Genomic DNA, 20,121 nt, shown 5'->3' on the forward strand with positions numbered 1-20,121 from the left:
ATATATATTATTTTTTTTGTTTTAATATTATTATTATTATTTTTTTTTATTTTTTTTATTGTATCAATTTTTAAATATACATTAAATCACCTCAAAGTGTGAAATAAGTTATACAATCAATAATCTACAAATTCAAGAAATAGGCTCATCATCTGAAATAATCAATAAATCTTAAATAACACAAGAAAAGCCAAATAACAAAATTAAAAGAAGGCGCGCATTCTTTTTATTAAAAATCTTTAACATTAACATAATATAAAAAAAAAACATATCCATTAATCCATATATTTTTTAAATTGTTTTTTTTTTAACTTTCTAAAAAGTAGAATTGTTAAAAGTGTTTAAACACGACTCATTAACACAACGAAACCCGTCCTCGTCTCAATCTGTCTCTCACCATTTATTAAAAAAAAATTTTTAAAAATATTAATTTTTTTAAAGAGGAAGTGTGTGTGTGTGTAAAAAAATCAATATATTGATTTTTTCCATCTTTCTCACACCATCTTTCTCACATCATCTATCTAAAAAAAGTTTTTAAAAAATTATTAATTATTTATTATAAAATCTCCTTTTTTTCCGCTCTCTCTTACTCGCTCACTCCATCTTTTTCTCTTTCTCAATCTCTCTCACTATCTATTAATTAAAAAAAGTAAAAAATAAATTGTATTGTAATAATGTTTTATTCTCTTTACGAGGTACATTCGGACTTTCGTCTCCTTACAATCTTTAAAACTCTACAAACTTAACTATACTAATAAAATTTTTTTATAAACATTTCCTTACATATAACATTTCTTCCTTGCCTTATAACATTTTCTTAAACAACACTTATTCCTATTTTTTTTTTTTCTATTTTTTCTCTTCTTTTTCTTCTACCAATTTTACACTCTTCTGTCTTCTTTTACATTTTTCTCTTACTTCATTTATCCTTATTTTTTTTTATCAGTCTTCCATCTTCTTTTAATTCCTCTTCTTTCTTGTCCTTCCCTGCAAATAACTTACTTCCTACTTTTCGCTTTTCTTTCTTTCTCTAAACGCCGCTTAGCACACGAGAGAGAGAGAGAGAGATACCCATACGTTACACTCACACCGCCAAAATCATTCTCTTACTCTACCCATTCATTCTCATGGACCCCCGCTTCCAACGCTTTTACATCTTCATATTCTACCTCATTCATTCTTTCATTCTCTTTTATTCCTTCCCTTACCCTTTCCAGTATTCTTAACCATTCCTCCCCATTTCCCTCTCCTCCCAATACATCTCCAACTGCCTCCTCCCAACTCCTCCCGTCCCCCCAGTTTACACACTCCTCTCAAACATGTTTCCACGTTTTCTCCTTACTCAAACACATCCTACACTTTTTTTTATTTATTTCCTCCCAGTATCTATTTCCCCTTATATCATCTCCCACTCTAAACCTCCCCACCCTTTGCCATTTCTCCTCCTTTTATCCCTTCTTTAAATATTCCGGTACTCCTTCCTCTTTTATTTTTCCATAATCCTTATTAAATTTTCCCATTCTTATTTTTTCCCATCTCTCCTTTCTTTGCAATTCTTTATCTTTTACCACTATCTCTTCACCTCTCAGTCCCTCTTCTTCTCTTCTTTCTTCTATCCTCTCCAGCGTTCACCCTAATCTTACAAAAAATTCCTCCCTTTCTTTTTCCTATTTTCCACTTGTTTTTCCTTCCCTCGCTCTCTCCTTCATTTCTTCCCAACATCCTCTTGCTAAAACTCCCCCTCTTCCTTCTTCCAATCTTTTCTCATACTTCCAAGCCCTCATTCCCGCTTTTCCAGACAACTTTTCTCTCTGAAATTCCTCTCTCATTATATACTCGGGCACACTTCTACTTACTCCCATTATCCATCTTAGATACCTCTCATGCACTGTTTCAATCTCTTCTCATTCCTTCCACCCCCATATCTCTACCTCATAGCTCATTACTGTCCATACAAGCCTGTCAAACAGCCATAATCTTCTGCCCCAATCTTTTCCAAATTTCTTTTTGCCAATATTCCATATTTGTCCCATCACCCTTGCTGCTTTCTTTACTCTTTCCTTCACGTGCTCTTTCTGATCTCCATTCCTTGTTATCACATATCCCAAATAATTAAATCTTTTAATCTCCTTTATTTCTTTATCAACCATACCCACTTTACTCTTCTCCATCTCCCTCCCCCTTTTCGGCACTTCATCACCTTTGTCTTGTCCACATTTACCTCCAATCTCTTTTCTTCCACATATTTCTCTAATATCTTCAGCATTCCCTTCATTCCTGCTTCCGTTTCTGCAATCAGTGCAATGTCATCCGCGTACGCCAGCGAGTACACCCTCCTGCTCTTTATCTTTGTTCCACCCCATCCACCCTTTTCCAATTCTTCGTCCAAGTCTGCCAGCAAGATCGTGAACAAGCTCGGGCTCAGCGGACACCCCTGCCTCACCCCTCTCACCGTTCAAAATTGTTTCCCTTCCTCTTTCTTTACTCTAACTTTGCTACTCGTCTCCTCCAGTATCTCTTCGCATCTTTTTACTAACCCTTCTCTTACCCCTCTCTTTCTCATTGCTTCCACCAATTTTCTTCTGTCCACAGAATCGAAGGCTGCTATTGTATTCATTAGGAAGGGAACGTTGTGATCACTGAGACTGTTAAACGACGACTGACTTTTATTCTCTTTGCTTACAATGCACTGATTAATATTACTATTAACCATGCTACATTAGTAAGGCTCTACATAATAACTATTAACCGTTCTACATATACTACATATATTACAGCTTCCTTCATATCAATAAAAGCTATTACTAGCTTCCCCTCCTTTCCCCCTATTCTTCTATTTATCAGCTGGTTTAAAACATAAATTTGATCCAACGTTCCCATGTATCTCCTGAATCCTGCCTGACTCTGTGGAACTATTTTTTTCTCTTCCACTTCTTCTCTTATTTTTCCCTCTAAAACCGACGCATACACTTTATACCCTGTTTGTGTCAGTGTCGCCCCTCTGTATTCTTTCACTTTTTCTCCTTTTCCTTTCTTTAAGACTGGCACAACTATCCCTTCCCTCCACTCTTCTGGAAACCCTTCCCCTTTCCACACCCTTTTGCATATTTCCCATAACTCTTCTTTCACCTCCTCTCCCTCTTCTCTCCATATCTCATTTTCAATGTCGTCACTCCCTGCTGCCTTTCCTTTTTTCAGCTTTTTTATTACCTTTTCGAACTCCTCTCTTTCCATCTCCTTTTCCTCATCTTCCTCCTTACTTCTCTCTACTTCCCCTCCCACTCTCCACTCTATTCCTCCCAATACCCCCCTGAAGTATTCTTTCCATTCTCTTATTTCTATCTTCTCATCCACCCCCCTCCTTTCCTTCCTTCCTTTGTTTACTATTTTCCATACATCTCCTTTTGTCTTTGCCTGCTCCACCTCCTTTTCCCATTTCCTTTTCTCTTCCTCTTTCTTTCTGTCACATAGCTTCTTATACTCCTTCTTACTTTTCTTATATTCATTCCCACTCCCTCCACCCTCTCTCCATTTTTCCAGTTCCTCTTTAACCTTCCTTTTACTTCTTCTGCATTCTTCGTCCCACCAAACCTCTACCGCTTTTTCCTTCCTTTCCCCTTCCTTATTATTCACTTCTCTTCTTACTTCATTTTAAGTAAAAAATAAATATTAATTTTAAATTATTAAATATTGATTTTTTAAGATAATAAAAAGCTCTCTATCTTTCTCTTTTGTTCTCTCTCTCTCTCAATCTCTCTCCCACCATCTATTAAAATAAAGTTTTAAAAAAATATCAATTTACAAATATAAAATATTGATTTTATGAAATTATTGATTTATTGATTATATAAACTAGCTCCATCTATTAGCAAAAAATAGAAAAGTACAAATTCGACGATAACCATAACATTAAAAAATCAGCCCAAACAAATTAAAAAATGAAATATCTCGTAAACGCGTAAAGAAAAAAAAATAAAAATATATTTATTAATAAAGTCGACCACGATCTATCAAATAAACATAAAAAAAAATCGGATAAACGTAATATAGAAAAAAAAAAATACATTAAATGGTACCGGTACGATTTTTCGCGTAAAAGATAGCGGTAGTCATAGTCAAGACAGTTCGTCCACTTGACGCGAGACACTACCGCGTCTCTTGATATATATATATATATATACAGGGTGTATCATTTCATATTGACAAACTGTCAGAGTTAGATAGGTCTCGTGGATACAAGTTAATAAGTCCTGTGCCATTTTGCAAAATTCTCAATAGTTATTGAGAAAAAAATTAATTTGTCTAGCGCAAGAGCGACAAGGAAGCTACGCGTGAGTGAGCGCGACAGGCGAGTAGCTAAAAATGGTGCCGTCGCCTGTCGCGCTCACTCACGCGTAGCTTTCTTGTCGCTCTTGCGCTAGACAAATTAATTTTTTTCTCAATAACTATTGAAAATTTTGCAAAATGGCACAGGACTTATTAATTTGTATCCACGAGACCTATCTAACTCTGACAGTTTGTCAATATGGAATGATACACCCTGTATATTCATTTACTGCTGTCTTTATTTGTTCATTTATGCGCTCTGAATTATTATTATTCTCATGATTCGAATACATTACCTACTTATTTCTCTTGAAAACTTAAAAATTGATTAATATTTTTATTACTTATTTCCTTGTTTCAATCCCCTGTATTAATTAGTTATAATAAATGTTTAATTCAAAAATTGTAAACTTAAATCTCGGCAATTTTTAATTAAACCCCTAGAATCCATTTGTTACAAAACCACCTCCGGTTCTTTCTCTGGGAACAAGAAGTAAAATTCTTTCCCTCAAAAAATCGAAAATTGCGCTAATCCAAACCTTCTGTCGTTTAAATTTATTCATAACGCTTAATACGCGTGGCGCTGACACTGCACGCGTCACGCAAGGATCGGTAGTTGCGTCCCTCCCTCTCTCTCCAAACTCTTTACCTGCTCTCAACCATTTCCTTAAACTAGTGAAAAGCGGTAACCTTCCTTTAAGGAATATTTCTCTTCCTGACGTAACATACTACCGATTTTTGGAGGCTCGTCCGGGATTGTGAGCGTGGTTTTTCGCAAATGGATACCAGAGCAACCTCTGATAAAGCAGAAGTAGATAAAGCCTATAAAGCAGCAGTTGAACAAACGAGCAAACCAAAACAGACACAACCACAAATACACACTTCGACACCCACTGTTACCAAAAATCCACCAACTAAGCAGTCAAATCCCTTACAAACCATCACGGAACGCGGATCTACGCCATCACCCGATATATCCGAGGTAACGGAGGAATCCACAATTAAATTAGACGATACCCGAATACCCCTAGCGCCAAAGCGATTACAAGCGTATTACAGCAAAATCGAACCCGTAGTAGAAACTAGAAAAATGGCGAATTCAAATACGTTCGCCACGCTAAAATATGCAGTGGAGGCGATTCCCTTCTTTGACGGCAAAAATATCTCCATAAATTATTTCGTCGAGGGATGTGAAGAGGCAAAGAATATGTTGCCTCCTGAAGCCGAGGAACAATTCGCGAAAGTAATTAGAACGCGGATAACGGGCGAAGCTCGACGAACGATCCAGGGGTAGAATTTGATACTGTGGCTCAATTAACAAAATATTTAGAGAACATTTTTGGACAAGATAAAAATGTTTATCAACTACAGGGGAAATTGGGCAGAGTATCACGTAATTACGTATGCTAATAGAGTGAGACTTCTGGGAAACAGAATAATGGACGTGCACAAAAGAATGATTGATGATTACGAGCAATTAACCGAAATCAGGAATACTTTAGAAAAAGACGTATGCAAATGTTTTATACAAGGATTAAAAGCAGAAATAGAGCAAAGGGTAAAAAGGGATTTAAATGTGCATGAAACTGTTAATGATACTCTAAACATAGAAAGAGAGCTACGTGAAATTACTGAAATACGACACGGTAAAGTCTCAGCCACCCCTAGATCATCGAATACAGATCGTTCTCGGGAAATTTGCCAGTTATGCCTCAAAGAAGGGCATGTTGCCTCAAACTGCAGAAAGTTAACAGTACAAACCGGGAACCATTTTAATGCCCCAAACGAAATTTTAATTTGTCAAATCTGTAAAAAACGCGGACATAGTGCCGAAAAATGTCGGTTACGCGAAACAAATAATCGCCGGTTTATAAACTTAATACAAGAAAATAAATTTAATTGTCAAATCTGTAATAAACCCGGTCACAATGCAAGAAATTGGAGATTTAATAACAACAATAATAATAATAACAATCAAAGTAGGGCAACGTTAATCTGCCAATGGTGCGACAAATCGGGGCACACCGCAAATAATTGTTGGAAGAAACAGCAAGAATCGAGAATAACTGAGCATAAAACACGAATAACGTGTCAAATATGCGAAGGATTCGGTCATTCAGCCAAAGAATGCCGAAATAATGTGAGGCAAAACAGCTCTAAGGAGGTAGAGCACTGCCGCTACTGTAAAAAAGAAGAGCACATGTTAGATAATTGTGAGCTAAGGATTGCTAACAATAAAAGGCGTGAAGCAATAGGTGCAGGAAACGCCAGTGGCCCCTCAAAGATGGGTGTGCAGCAGGGGTCCGGACGGATCTTACACCCAGTGATGACTCTCCGGAAATAAGTCAAAGAATAGAGCCCGAAATTCGGCCGGTCACTGTAAACTTAGATAGGCATAGTCATGTACCCACAATTTAGGTGAAATTAAATAATCAAAGTCAGAACGCGACCTTTATGTTAGATACAGGTTCAGGTCCGAATATAATTAAAAAAAATTTAATTTCTGACAAAATTAAAATTGATTACGGAAATATTTTAAGATTGAACGGTATAAATGATTATCCAGTATATACTCTTGGTAGAGTAGTAATTCCATTATTTAAAAAGCAAGTAATTTTTCATATCGTATCAAAAGATTTTCCAATTTCTCAAGCCGGAATATTAGGTAATGATTTTTTCAAACAAACGAATTCGCGAATAGACTATGCTGAGGGACATTTAGAAATATCGGGAGAAAGAATTTCATTTTCTACTCCCGAAACAATTACCGTTCCACCGCAGACCGAATCTCTATTCTTTGTACGAATTTCAAATCCAGAAATTGAGGTCGGATATGTACCGCGAATGAAAGTCGTCCACGGTATTTATCTGGGAGATACCGTCGCCACCAATAAAGACGGAAAAGCTTATCTAAACATAATTAGTACACTGAACGAACCTATCGAAGTTCAGGTACCTACAATACAACTACTACCGTTAAGCGAGATGCAGATAGAAAGCATCAAGAAGAACAATAAAGAATGGCAGACCGTTGAAATGTCACGAGACTCCGAGGTTAAGAAAATCCATGACGGAGTAAATCACGATAGCAACGATCTCTGTCATCAGGACTTCATCGATGGAAAATTTCTTGAAGACAAAATCCAGAAGAAAATTAAAAAGAGAGGGAAATAAAATAAAAATTACACAGGAGAAGGATGTGAAGACATCGCCTGGTAAAAACCTTAATGAAATTAATAATGGGGAAAATTTCCAAACCCCGTCCAAAGAAGAAAAATATATAAATTTAATTGCCCAGGAGAAGAATGCCAGGACATCGACGGGAAATATAATAAATAAAGAGGTAAATCTCCAAGCCTCACAAAATGAATCTAAAATTTCCAAAGATTCTACTCCTGTCAATCACAAGGAGGGAAATTTCCAAACCTCACTATGTGATCTGACCTCCTCCAGTAATTCTAAAATGGATCCATTGAAAATGATAAAAGAATTGAAATTTCCGCGAGTTAAAGAACTCGGAAATAATGAAGATACTCCCTCTCACATTACCTTCGAAGAGTTAGCGAAGAAGTTGCATTTATATGATAAATGTAAAGTTAATAATAATAAAAGTAAAATAACAATAAATAAATCGTCTTCAAGAATATCAACCTCCATGGAAAAACAGTCGCAACGAATAATAGAAGAATCTACAACCTCCCGTTTGGATAAAAAGAAAAGGAAGGATAAAATTAGCGCGCAATGCCTAGCCGTAATAGATGAGCAAGAAAATAAGCGCCTTTCTGAGATAATGAAATTACTGCGCTTAGAACACGTAAACGCCACCGAAAAGGAAAACGTAACGGATCTCATTAATAGAAGCCAGGACAGATTTCACATACCCGGAGAGAAACTGATCTTCACTCAGGTACTGCAACACCAAATACCCACAACAGATGACCAACTGATTAACACTCGGCAGTACCGCTTTCCACAAAAGCATAAAGAGGAAATAAATAAATAGGTAGACGAACTGTTGAAGGAAGGAATAGTAAAACCTTCACAGTCACCGTATAATACACCCATATGGATCGTGCCGAAGAAGGACGATTCGCAAGGGAATAAACGATGGAGAATGGTGTTGGATTTTAGAAGCCTCAACGAAAAAACAATCGGAGATGCCTATCCATTACCTAACATCGTCGATATACTGGATCAATTAGGCGGTGCTAAATATTTTTCCGTCTGTGATCTAGCTTTCGGATTTCATCAAATAAAAATGGATCCAAAGGATAGCCATAAAACGGCTTTCACAACTCCGTTCGGGCATTACGAGTTCGAAAGAATGCCCTTCGGATTAAAAAACGCACCTGCCACTTTCCAGAGATTAATGGATCTCGTGTTAATGGGATTACAGGGCCGCGAATTATTCGTATATATGGACGATATAGTCATATATGCAAAAACATTAGAAGAACATGGAAGAAAATTCAACCAATTAATACAGCGGTTGAGAGAGGCGAACCTGAAATTACAGCCGGATAAGTGTGAATTTTTGAAATCAAAAGTAACCTATCTCGGTCATGTAATTAGCAAGGATGGCGTAACACCAGATCCGAAAAAGCTGGAAGCCGTCAAATCATTTCCACGACCAAAAACGCCTAAAAATATTAAACAATTTTTGGGCTTGGCTGGATATTACCGTAGGTTCATACCAAGCTTCTCGAAACTAGCTAAACCATTAACCGCACTATTAAAAAACGATACAGCATTCGAATGGACTTCAAGTCAAGAGGAAGCATTCGAATCATTAAAGCAAAAATTATGTGAAGAATCCGTGTTACAATATCCAGATTTTTCACAACCGTTTATCCTAACTACGGACGCCTCAGGAATAGCTGTAGGAGGAATTTTGTCGCAGGGAATAATAAACAAAGATCAACCCGTGGCATATGCATCACGTACATTAACAGAAAATGAAGCAAAATACGACATATATGAGAAAGAGGTATTAGCGATAGTCTATTGTGTGAAACATTTTCGACCATACTTATACAGTCGAAAATTCACTTTAGTCACGGACCACAAACCATTGCTTTGGTTTAAAAATGCACAAAATGCAAATATGCGCATATTACGTTGGCGGTTAAAATTAGCTGAGTATGACTACGATGTAGTATACAAGGCCGGAAAAACGAACGTAAACGCAGATGCATTGTCAAGAAATCCGGTGGAAGAAAAAAAATGCAATATAATTAAACCTGTGAAAAAATTAAGTCCGAACGATCCTAAGGATGCTGAATTGATCGCGCAAATGCTAGAAGAATCTGATAATGACAGTAAAGAAGACGACGATTACAAACTATACTTGTCTGATGAGGAAGAAATAGAAAAGGAAATTAATAAAAATGAAATAAGCAAAAATGATTCGATACCCTTTACAGAATAGGAATAAAATAAACCATCACAAGAAATTGTAGAAAAGGCGTTAATGCATGATCCACCAGAGGAACATCGAATACAAACACGAAGCCTTACAGCAAAAAAGGCAAGGACAGAACTATTAAAAGATAAGGAAATCGAAAAAGAGGACGAGCAGGTAGATGAATCCGACAAGGAAGGAGAAAGCGACAGTGGAAGCGAAGATGAGAGTGAGACAAAGGAAAATAGAAATTTACCCGTTATTACAGATATTCAAGATGTACCTAATAACATAATTGAAACACGTGATTTACTCTTCTTACGAAAAGATAATATCACATACTTTACTGACACCGAAGGAAATCCTTTAGATTCTGGTTCGCAAAAATTATTTGAAAGAAATGAACTACCGAAAATTAAAACGCTTGCTTTAGGGGAAGCGCAACCGATTAAATATAAGAAATATTATCACATTATCTTACCAATCAGCGAAGGAGTCCGGGAAGGACCAACTTTAACTTTGCAACACATATCTACAGCTATAAAAAATCTGCGAATTATCTCCGACGAACTAAATCTGCAAACAGTTAGTATTGCAAAAACCGACCTAATAAACAATGTACCTTGGGGCAAAATTAAAAATCTACTACATATAATTTTCTTAAATTCACCCACAAAGTTAATAATCTGCAACGGATCAATAAAATATCCACCCAGAGATCTCCGATCGTCAATAATCGAAGAAATGCATTGCTCACCAACGGGGGGGCATCGCGGAGTAAATAAAACATATAATAGAATCAAACATAAATATTACTGGGAGAATTTAAAACAAGAAGTTCAACTATATATCCAACAATGTTTACAGTGTCAGTTGAAAAAATTAGTTAGGGTAAAAACTAAACAACCCATGCTAATAACTGACACGCCGGGAGCATCTTTTGACAAAATTGCCATGGATATTGTAGGGCCTCTGCCAAAAACCGACAGAGAAAATGAATATATATTGACTATGCAAGACCAGCTGACAAAATTCTGCATGGGCGTACCATTACAAAATCAGACATCCGAAACAATAGCTGAAGTATTTGTAGACAGATTTATCTGTGTACTAAGCGCCCCAAAAGCAATTTTAAGCGATCAAGGAAGGAATTTCGTGAGCGAATTAATCAAAAAGATAGCAAAAATATTTAGAATACGAAAATTTCGTACCACGGCATTCCACCCACAATAACGGCTCGTTAGAAAGGTCTCACCATGCTCTTGGCGAATATTTAAAGCAATACGCCAATGAACAAAAGGAATGGGACAAATGGGTCGGACTTGCCATGTTCAATTATAATACTTGTGTACATGAGGCGACAAAACATACACCGTACGAACTGGTATTTGGAAAGATAGCCAGAGTACCGACGGACGAACCACTTGGTCCGGAGGAAAAATTAGCTAATTACGACGATTATTTGATAAGCTTAGTTACACAACTCCATAATTTACAAATAAATGCCTTTAAAAATGTAACTGAAGCAAAGGAAAAATCTAAAAAACATTACGACAAGAAAATAAATCCGAAAATTTTTAAACCCAGCGACTATGCATTTTTATTGAAAGGGCCAAAGCCAGGGAAATTCGGCAATCAATATACTGGGCCCCACAAAGTTTTAGAAATCATAAACAAAAACAATGTGAGAATAAGAATTAAGAAAAACACGAAAGTTGTACATCCAAACAGACTCCGCGTATCATATATAAAACCGAATGGATGAGAATAAAAATTATATTTTCAGATGGATTCGAGATTTAAATGGATTATCGTCACGATCATCTTAACACGTATTACTAAAGCATACGGAATAATCGGCTATGATTGCGGATCGGCGAATTTAAATATTACAACCTTATCATTACTGGATGTTGAAAACTGCAATATACCGTTAACTCAACCTCAGGTAGACCGAACCTACATACAGCTGCTGCAATTATCTAAATTTGAGGGATTACCAGTAATACAGTATAAAGTTTCAATAAATCGAAATGTATATCACTGCGGAATGCATTCACATATTTCAACAGTAGCCATGCTGGGCAATGGGCAAGCTGAATATATTTTTGAAACTACAGTTGATCAGTGCAAGAAGATGCATGCAACAGGATCATTCTCATTTTCAACATATAATCACGTTTATGGATTAAAAAAAAATCAAACCGTAATGCAACCAATTACGCTTGCAGGAACTGCAAGTACCGACGGACATTGTTACGGCAGCTATTATTCAGATCCTTATGGAAGTTGGGACAATGTTGTTGTGCAAGCGATAATAACAATTACTTTAATTACTCATCAAGTTACTGTTAATTTGGAGGCGAATCAAATTCGCCTAAGATCAGGAACTGTATGTATATATACAGATAATAATTGCATAGATATTGATGGGGGTTATACATTCTGGCAAACATTACCGACCGATTATTGCAAATTTAATAACTACGATATTTTATATGAAGGATATGCAAACCGAATGCTCGATACACTCTACGAAAAACCACAAATAGTATATTCATTATCTACACATGATATAACTTTGGCATTAACAAAAACAGGAGAAGAACCGTTATGCGGATATACTTTAACAAAAACTGAGCATTCCAAATTATTTATTTTAGTAACCACAAAAGGAGATTTATTTGCACGAAAACGACCATTATCTATCGAAAATTTAGATATATTTACTTATGTAAATTCAAAATTTCTATATGTAGAAAAACATATCCGCTCACAAATGAATTCGTTGTATCGAGATGTATTAAAACAGCGTTGCAATTTAGAACAACAAGTATTGAAAAATGCATTAAGTATTGCAGTAAATTCACCCGATAAATTTGCATATCAAATAATGAAAGGTCCCGGATATATGGCTGTTATTTCTGGAAAAGTGGTACATATAATAAAATGTACACCAGTAGATGTAAAAATTTTAGGGAGAAAGCACTACCAAATTTAGAATCACAATATTAAGATCGTGACTCTGTCCGATTTCCTCGCGAATGAACAAATGGAAAGAAGAAATCTCATAGAAAAACTCCATGCATCATCTGTCAGAGACTCAACGCCTTCACCAACCTATTTGAATAGAAATTACGAAGCCATCATTCAGCCTGCTCACTCCTGAGGAAGCATCAACAAAGACTCCAGACTCTAAGCCGCAACCAGCAGAAGTGAGTTAGAACATAAATCTTAAAAAAGGGAGAAGACATCACAACATTTAATAAAACTCCCCTGAAAATTATAGTGTCATATCCCATAAATTTAACACGTCAACAACTTACCGAGAATTTGCGACATGTTCCATCTGGACCATCAACACATCTTAATTTATCTAATTCGACCCCTTTGTGCTTATTAACGAATATAATTACACTACACCGGATATCACTCAAACGGCCGCGCTGTGAATCTATTCCTACGGTTTCTCAATCTAATGACAGAGGTTTAATCTATTCCCCATTCGAAATTGATTCGCACCTATTCCCTTCTAATTAATTCTCAGCCTCCTTCAAAATCTGAAAATTACCATCCGTTTACAGATTTAAACTTTCCTACCTCGATATTTCGTCAATCTGCCGTTATCCCTCACCCCGAAGAAAACTCTTCTATTTACATTCCCGATAACAATCCACCGAGTTCCCGTTTTGCGAAACCAAATATTATCAATATTCCTTTAACCGAAAACCCCCAGGATGTTGCAATTGCGAATCTCAATTACCACGCTGTGCTTTTCATATCTGTGGTTATCAAAGCAGAAGAAATTCTGAATTTCGTACACCGCTTTCTTGCTCGTCATGCTCATTTTCATTCGAAAAGCCTGAAAGAAATTATTTTTGGACAGGCTCTCATCATATTTATTATAACAACAGAGCGGAGATAAGCAATTATCCCTTCGGATCAACCCATCCTCCATCTTTTTTTCCTAGAACCTCTTATTTTTTCCATTTACCCCCGCCCTGCCGACACTCTCACGCACACTGCCATTCACACATTCATCAAGATAACCATATGTAAAGTTACTCATACCGAAAAATTGTACTCTCGCGAACATACACAAACATCTACAATGATATTTTTACTTAAAGCAAGAGAGAAATATATTTGTAAATCTTATTCATCTATTAAAACTAAAACGACTCGTTTTCCGCGGAAACCGAATGTCGCTCTAGCGAGCTCGACCCGGAGCGCTCGTCGGGATCTCAGGATTCGATTGAGAGGGTCGCCGAATGTACTCGAGACAGAATTAAGAAAGTAGATTAGATTTATTATAAGAAATAAAATATATACAAAAAGAAGAACTGATAACGCTAAAGTGATTGAATATAGATTGTAAAGCACGGTGACTTTTTAGACAGATGCGCGTTTATATACAATATTTACAAGACGACGGGTGGTCGGTCGATCACCCCGCCGAGTGAGAGTGTCGTCGGTTTGGTGCGGTGTGAGCGAGACAGAGCGCGGTGTTTAGACGCTTCGCGTTAACAGAAATTAAAGCAGCGCTGGTAGATTTTAAACGCGGAACAATTATCTAACGTACGCAGAGAATTAGAATGTCGCGATCGCGTGGTTACTGTAGAGCGCGGGGATGATAGCACCTGCAAGGCGTCGATTAACCGAGATGTCTCGGTCGAGGCAGAGAGATCTCTACTCCGGTGATTTCGACGGCGCGAAGAGAAGCTTATGATGCTACGACGATAGTGCGGCTTCTCCTGGGACCGAGAGTACTCGGGGGAGGCAGAGTGTGCTCTACCCCACGAGCCGGAGAGTACGTAGATATCGTGTAGGCTGGAATGAGCACCAGGAGTTCCTGGTCGAGGCAGAGCTCGCTCTACCCCGTGACAATTTTCACTCGGAGTCGGAGTCGGTGTTCACTCGGAAGCGGACGGACTGGAACGGTGTCAGGTAGCCCCGACACCGCCTTTTTATATGTAAAAAGGGTAGGTGGCGGGGGTTCGCAGTAGGAAGATATCGCTCGCGGCGCTAGGTTCCCGTCGCGGCGCGGTCCGGAACGAGGAGCCGCGGTGCCGTCGGCTCACTGGGGCTCGTTCGGAGCCGCTCGACTAAGTCCGCGCGTTGGACTTAGTCGCAGAACGACTCGGTGTACTGTCGTTCGTTACGTTTGAAATATGTTAGGGCGCCCCACGCCCCATAATCCTCACCGGACGGCTGGTCGGTTCGGCGGCATCGGCGGATCGTCGGCCGGGAATGATGCACCGTCGGGGTGCATCGTTACAAAACAATAGTCTACCGTGAAAGTGTAAAACCTTTTCAATTTAAATAAAATTATTTATTATTTATTCACAAACTGGCTCTGGTTTTTATTTGTTTAAGGCTTGCACGGCCCTGTTCCAATAAATAAGATTAAATTTTTTTATTAAAAAAGGGTCATAGGCCGCACGCGTTTTGGAAAAAGCGTCAAAGCGCCTATTAAGGCGTTGACCCGAGATTCGAAACCTTGGCACGTGCGCCTCTGTCGCAACGATACGGTCCCTTCCTTTGTATCAGCGGCAATAAAAAGTTTTTGCCCTATTGCATCGGTAACCTTCCGATTTTCCTGAATCTCTCTTGACTTCAGGCTTTGGACGTAACAATATTATTAATTAAAGTTTGTTTTCCTCATTATTTAAATGGACTGACTTACTTCAGACAGACGAAACTCACGATTATACAGAAAATATTCCTTACACAACAGATTTTAGTATTAATGTTATTGTTTACATAGCTGGGTTTATCGTACGTAAATGCCAAAAAATTGTACAATGTGCAGTGTTTAAGAACACTATTAACTTCAGACGAAGAAACAACATACCATGCCTTAATACGAGCTAAATCACGTGGGTATTTGTTAAACCCATCTGCGGATGTGACATTTATATGTAGATGCGCTGAAAAAGCCATTAGAACTCGTTTTATAATAATAATAATAAATTACCCAAAAATATATATCAAACTAAACTGTTAGAAAATGAAATTATTTAAGAATTTACAGGCAGAAATATTTTTAAGCAATTAAATAATCACACAAAAAATCAAGAACCCTTAAAAAACCATCGCATTTATTTAATTAGATTGATAGTAGAAACTTATATAAAAATTCGTATTTGCCATTTCCTTAAAGAACCGAATTTAAGAACAACGAACAGACAATTTTATAATAAGTTAATATTATTTAAAGGACAATAAATTTAAATAATTTGTAATAATTAGTTCAATTTTTATTGATTGTAATTGTATTGATTTGTATGTAATTTGTATTGATTGTAATGATTAGATTCAATTTTTATAATATTTTGTATTTAAAAACATATATAAACTTTATTTCATATTTTGTTATACTGTCTCATTTTTTATATGTACAACGCTCTCATAAAATCCTGTAAAGAGTAAATTAGAGAAAATATTAGAGGAAAGATAAATAAATATGTATATTCGTCGCAGATATGAATTTACATTTACTATCAAATACTGACTAAAAATTTTTTTTTAGTCTTCATACGTGGAGATAAAATTTTTGAGTTAGCAAACATAGAATATATTTCCAGCCTTTCAGGAACCATCGAATATACGGCGAAAACACACGACGGTGTCCTATTGTAGACAGAGACAGTACTACACCCCTCTCAACGCGAATTAAGCAGGTTCTAAGTTTTAGACTCCGTCCATATTGTTATATCCCGAGCCCTTGGCAACAGAAGCTCGGGAATAATGCCGGAATGTCGCACGCGCGCGATTATTTAGCTTAGCTAGATTAGGCAGAATACCGCCGATCAAGGTAACCCGGCCGGGACGCGACAGTCCGAGGACAGTCGCGGTTGCCACCCGTGATTCTGCTGATTGCTATGATTTTTGACATAGCAACAACAGAGCATATATAGGGGCAGCCGCGGCCCGGGCAGTCAGTCGCAATTAAGAATTTGAATTAGAAGATACGCGTGGCATCGAAGACTGTAAATTGGACAAAGGAAAATAAAGAGTTACAGCAACTTAACGGAACATATTTTTATTAATCGGTATCCCGTCTACAACTTCCGGAGAACGGACCCCACGGCACCTTCGCGGTGCAACAATATATTCTTACGTCCATGGATAGATATGAGAAAATTAGGATTATTAAGTCTTTTTATATTGTTGAAGGCATAAAGTATTCTTTAACTTATAGCCTACCAAGTACAGAAAATAAAGAAAAGACGTTTGTGAGTCAGATCAGTCAATAGACGCAAAAAAAACATGGATTCCTGTGCAATGTATTTAATGAAATACTAACGACAGATCATGAAGAATTTTTTTCTTACGTTCGACTTTGGCCGGAACAATTCAATCTTTTACTGCAGCTAGTAATTCCATATTTAAGGAAACACAGCATACAAAAACCTCTGTCGCCCAAAGCGCGGCTAGCCATAACCTTGACGTAAATAGCTTTAAGTTATTGATAATATTATTTTAATTCATATTTTATTTAGTTGCTTCTTTCCTTCTCCTTAGGTACCTTGCCCAAGGTGATACTGCACACAATAAACATTTTGAATTTCGTATTGGGAAATCAACAGTATACAAATTTATACCAGAAGTATGTAACGCTATGTGGTTTGCTCTTTAACCTATTGTTTTACCCATATTGAATGCTGAAGATTGGAAAATGATAAGTGAAGACTTTTTCAAAAAATGGCAATTTTCAAATTGCATAGGGGCATTTGACGGTCGTCATATAGAAATACAAGCTCTGCCATGCTCAGGATCTGAATTCTATAATTATAAAAGATATTTCAGCATTGTTCTCATGGCAATGTGTGATGCCAATTATAAGTTTACGTGGGTAGATATTGGTCAATTTGGTAAGTATATTTTTAATTAAGCAATTAATGTCATCATTGATGTCTATAATAATGAATATAATTTCTTTGCAGGTTCAATAAGTGATGGTGGTACATGGAGTCGAACAGATTTGGCTGCTGATTTAGAAAATAATAGAGCAAACCTACCAGAATCTACGCCTTTACCAAAAAGAGATGTTCCGTTTCCTTATGTTAATGTGGCTGATCCAGTTTTTCCACTTAAACCATATCTAATGCGACCTTTTCCAAGAAAAGTAAACAAGATGACAAAAAAACAGCTAGTGTTTAACTATCAATTAGCACGAGCAAGATTGTGCATAGAGAATACTTTTGGTATTTTTTGCTCTCAATGGAGAATTTTGCAGAGAAGGATATCTTGCTCAGTAAAAAATTCAGAAACAATCTGTAAAGCACTTTGTTGTAACCTGAGCAGCATTCTGAAAAATGCGCTTTGGCTGCAAACCATTTCCGAAAATCGCCCTGCACTTTCACAATCGGGCAAGGACCTCGGGATTATCGCCCGATGTCGAAATAGGGCGATAAACCTATATGCAATAATTAAAATAAGCTTGTGCGGTTGACGAACCTCTCCGGTTAACCACCGCGGCCGAAACTCGCTGAAGTTGCAACTCGGCGGAGTATATGAGCGACGGCTCGGAAGCCGTCGTGGGCATTCTTATCCGACGTAACGCGACGCGTATCAGCTGTATTATATTAACAGGAAGAATAAAGAGTGCAACGTATTTACGAAAGAAGAACTTTATTTAACCACACCCGGCTCCTCTCTGGTGTGGCGAACGTTCCGGCGAACGGATCCACAACTGCACCGTACCACGGTGTAACAATTTGTGTGTTTACACAATTTTGCTATAAGTGCTAATAATAGCAATAACCAATATTGTCAACCTGATTGGTGTGATATAGAAGATGAACAAGAAAAAATAATTTATAGTAAATGGCGTACTGTAAGAGCTGGACAGTTTTTTAAAGAGTTATCGGGAATAGGGGCTAATAGAGCTGGAACTTTTTCTGCAGGATTACGAAATTACGAAAAACTATATTAAAACTTTATACCATTCATTACCTATAGAATATTAGAAATCGTTGAAAATAAAAGCGGTTCAACGCATTATTAAATATAATAGAATAATAAAATATAATGTACAGTTTATAAAATATATACATAACAATGATAAAGTGTGTGTTACATTCATGAATAAAAACATTTATATAATAATAAAATTTTCAACGTACATGTACTATACTTAATAAGACAGGCCATAAAACATAAATGTCGTGCACGACCAAAAAGATAATAATCGCAGAATACATAGATTGACTTCGAAATAACTTGCTTCCGAACATTTCATTCGAGACGTTTCGTATCTCGCCTTTCATTTCTGAATTCGTCAAACTCTCGAGAATAATAGCACGGCGACTTAGAGTCGTAAAAAGCGATATCTTTCGTCACGGTTTAAGGAGATCGACGCCGCGCAGACGGACAGATTACACGGACGATCCTAACACCCAATAAGAGACAGGCCCAAGACGAGACAAAAGGACTCAACTACGAATCAGAAACGTCGCCTAATATCCGCGAAAACTTCCGTTTAGGATAGGAACGAGCAATACAGTCAGTCGGTTTTCTGGGATCGAGAGAAGCGTCTCAGTGTCATGATCGCAATATAGCAATTCGAAGCAATCGTACAAGTGCGAGAATAATAACTTTAATAAGTTAATATAAAATATAAGTAAAAGTGAGATCACATCTCATTACGAGTCTTATTACGCGAAAATCGTGAGATATCACGGTGCGGGAAGAACTCTATTTAACGGCGACGAGTGGTGTATAGAAAGATTAAAATAAAATAAACTATAAAAACATTGTGAGCATTAATTTGTTGACGGTGACTATAAAACAGTGTGCTATCATTTCACTGACCTTTTTTTACCGTAATTGCTGATAAACACAAGACAAATTAGTAAAGTCGTAGTTTTAACGTTGTATATTATATTACAATAAACTACTGTTGATATACCATTAGTCTGTTTACGGGGATTTTAACTGTACACGGACCACCAGAGATAGCGTTCGGTGGTACGCTAATCTCTCCGATCTGAGGCGACGGCGGTATACGTGCGCTAGCGCGTCATGCTTCACACAATGAAGCATGCACGTGTGCCGCGGAGCGCCGAGGAGATCGAGAGAACGGGGAAAAATGTAGTGGGGCGCGATTTGATGCTCCATCCTTTAGAGAAACGCACGATGGAGAGAGAACGCTATAGGTTAAGCACGGAATCAAAGCGGTATACAATATCGCTTTCGCTCGCACGCGTTTATTTAGATGCGAGCGTTAAGGACAGACATATATGCTGCTCGAACGCTGGCGTTTCATCTGTTCTTTCTGTATACACCACGTGCGGTCTGTTCTTTCCATATACACCGCGAACAATAATATATCCACGTGTACCGCGCGCCGACATAGCGTTTAAATGTAATAAAGTAAAAGTTATTTA

At 37.3% G+C, this 20,121-nt stretch overlaps 1 protein-coding gene across 1 annotated transcript; it reads right to left on the reverse strand.

Annotated features, from left to right (window-relative positions):
• Nucleotides 1–2,730: 2,730 nt before the first annotated feature.
• Nucleotides 2,731–4,113, reverse strand: LOC139108466 (golgin subfamily A member 6-like protein 22). Its single transcript, XM_070666801.1, has 2 exons — nt 4,077–4,113; nt 2,731–3,644 (listed from the first exon to the last, which is right to left on the reverse strand). The coding sequence occupies exons 1-2, from the start codon at nt 4,111–4,113 to the stop codon at nt 2,731–2,733; spliced, it is 951 nt and encodes a 316-aa protein (XP_070522902.1).
• Between the last annotated feature and the right edge of the window lie 16,008 nt (nt 4,114–20,121).

The sequence above is a fragment of the Cardiocondyla obscurior genome, linkage group LG01, assembly GCF_019399895.1.
Source record: "Cardiocondyla obscurior isolate alpha-2009 linkage group LG01, Cobs3.1, whole genome shotgun sequence".
Taxonomy (NCBI): Eukaryota; Metazoa; Arthropoda; class Insecta; order Hymenoptera; family Formicidae; genus Cardiocondyla; species Cardiocondyla obscurior.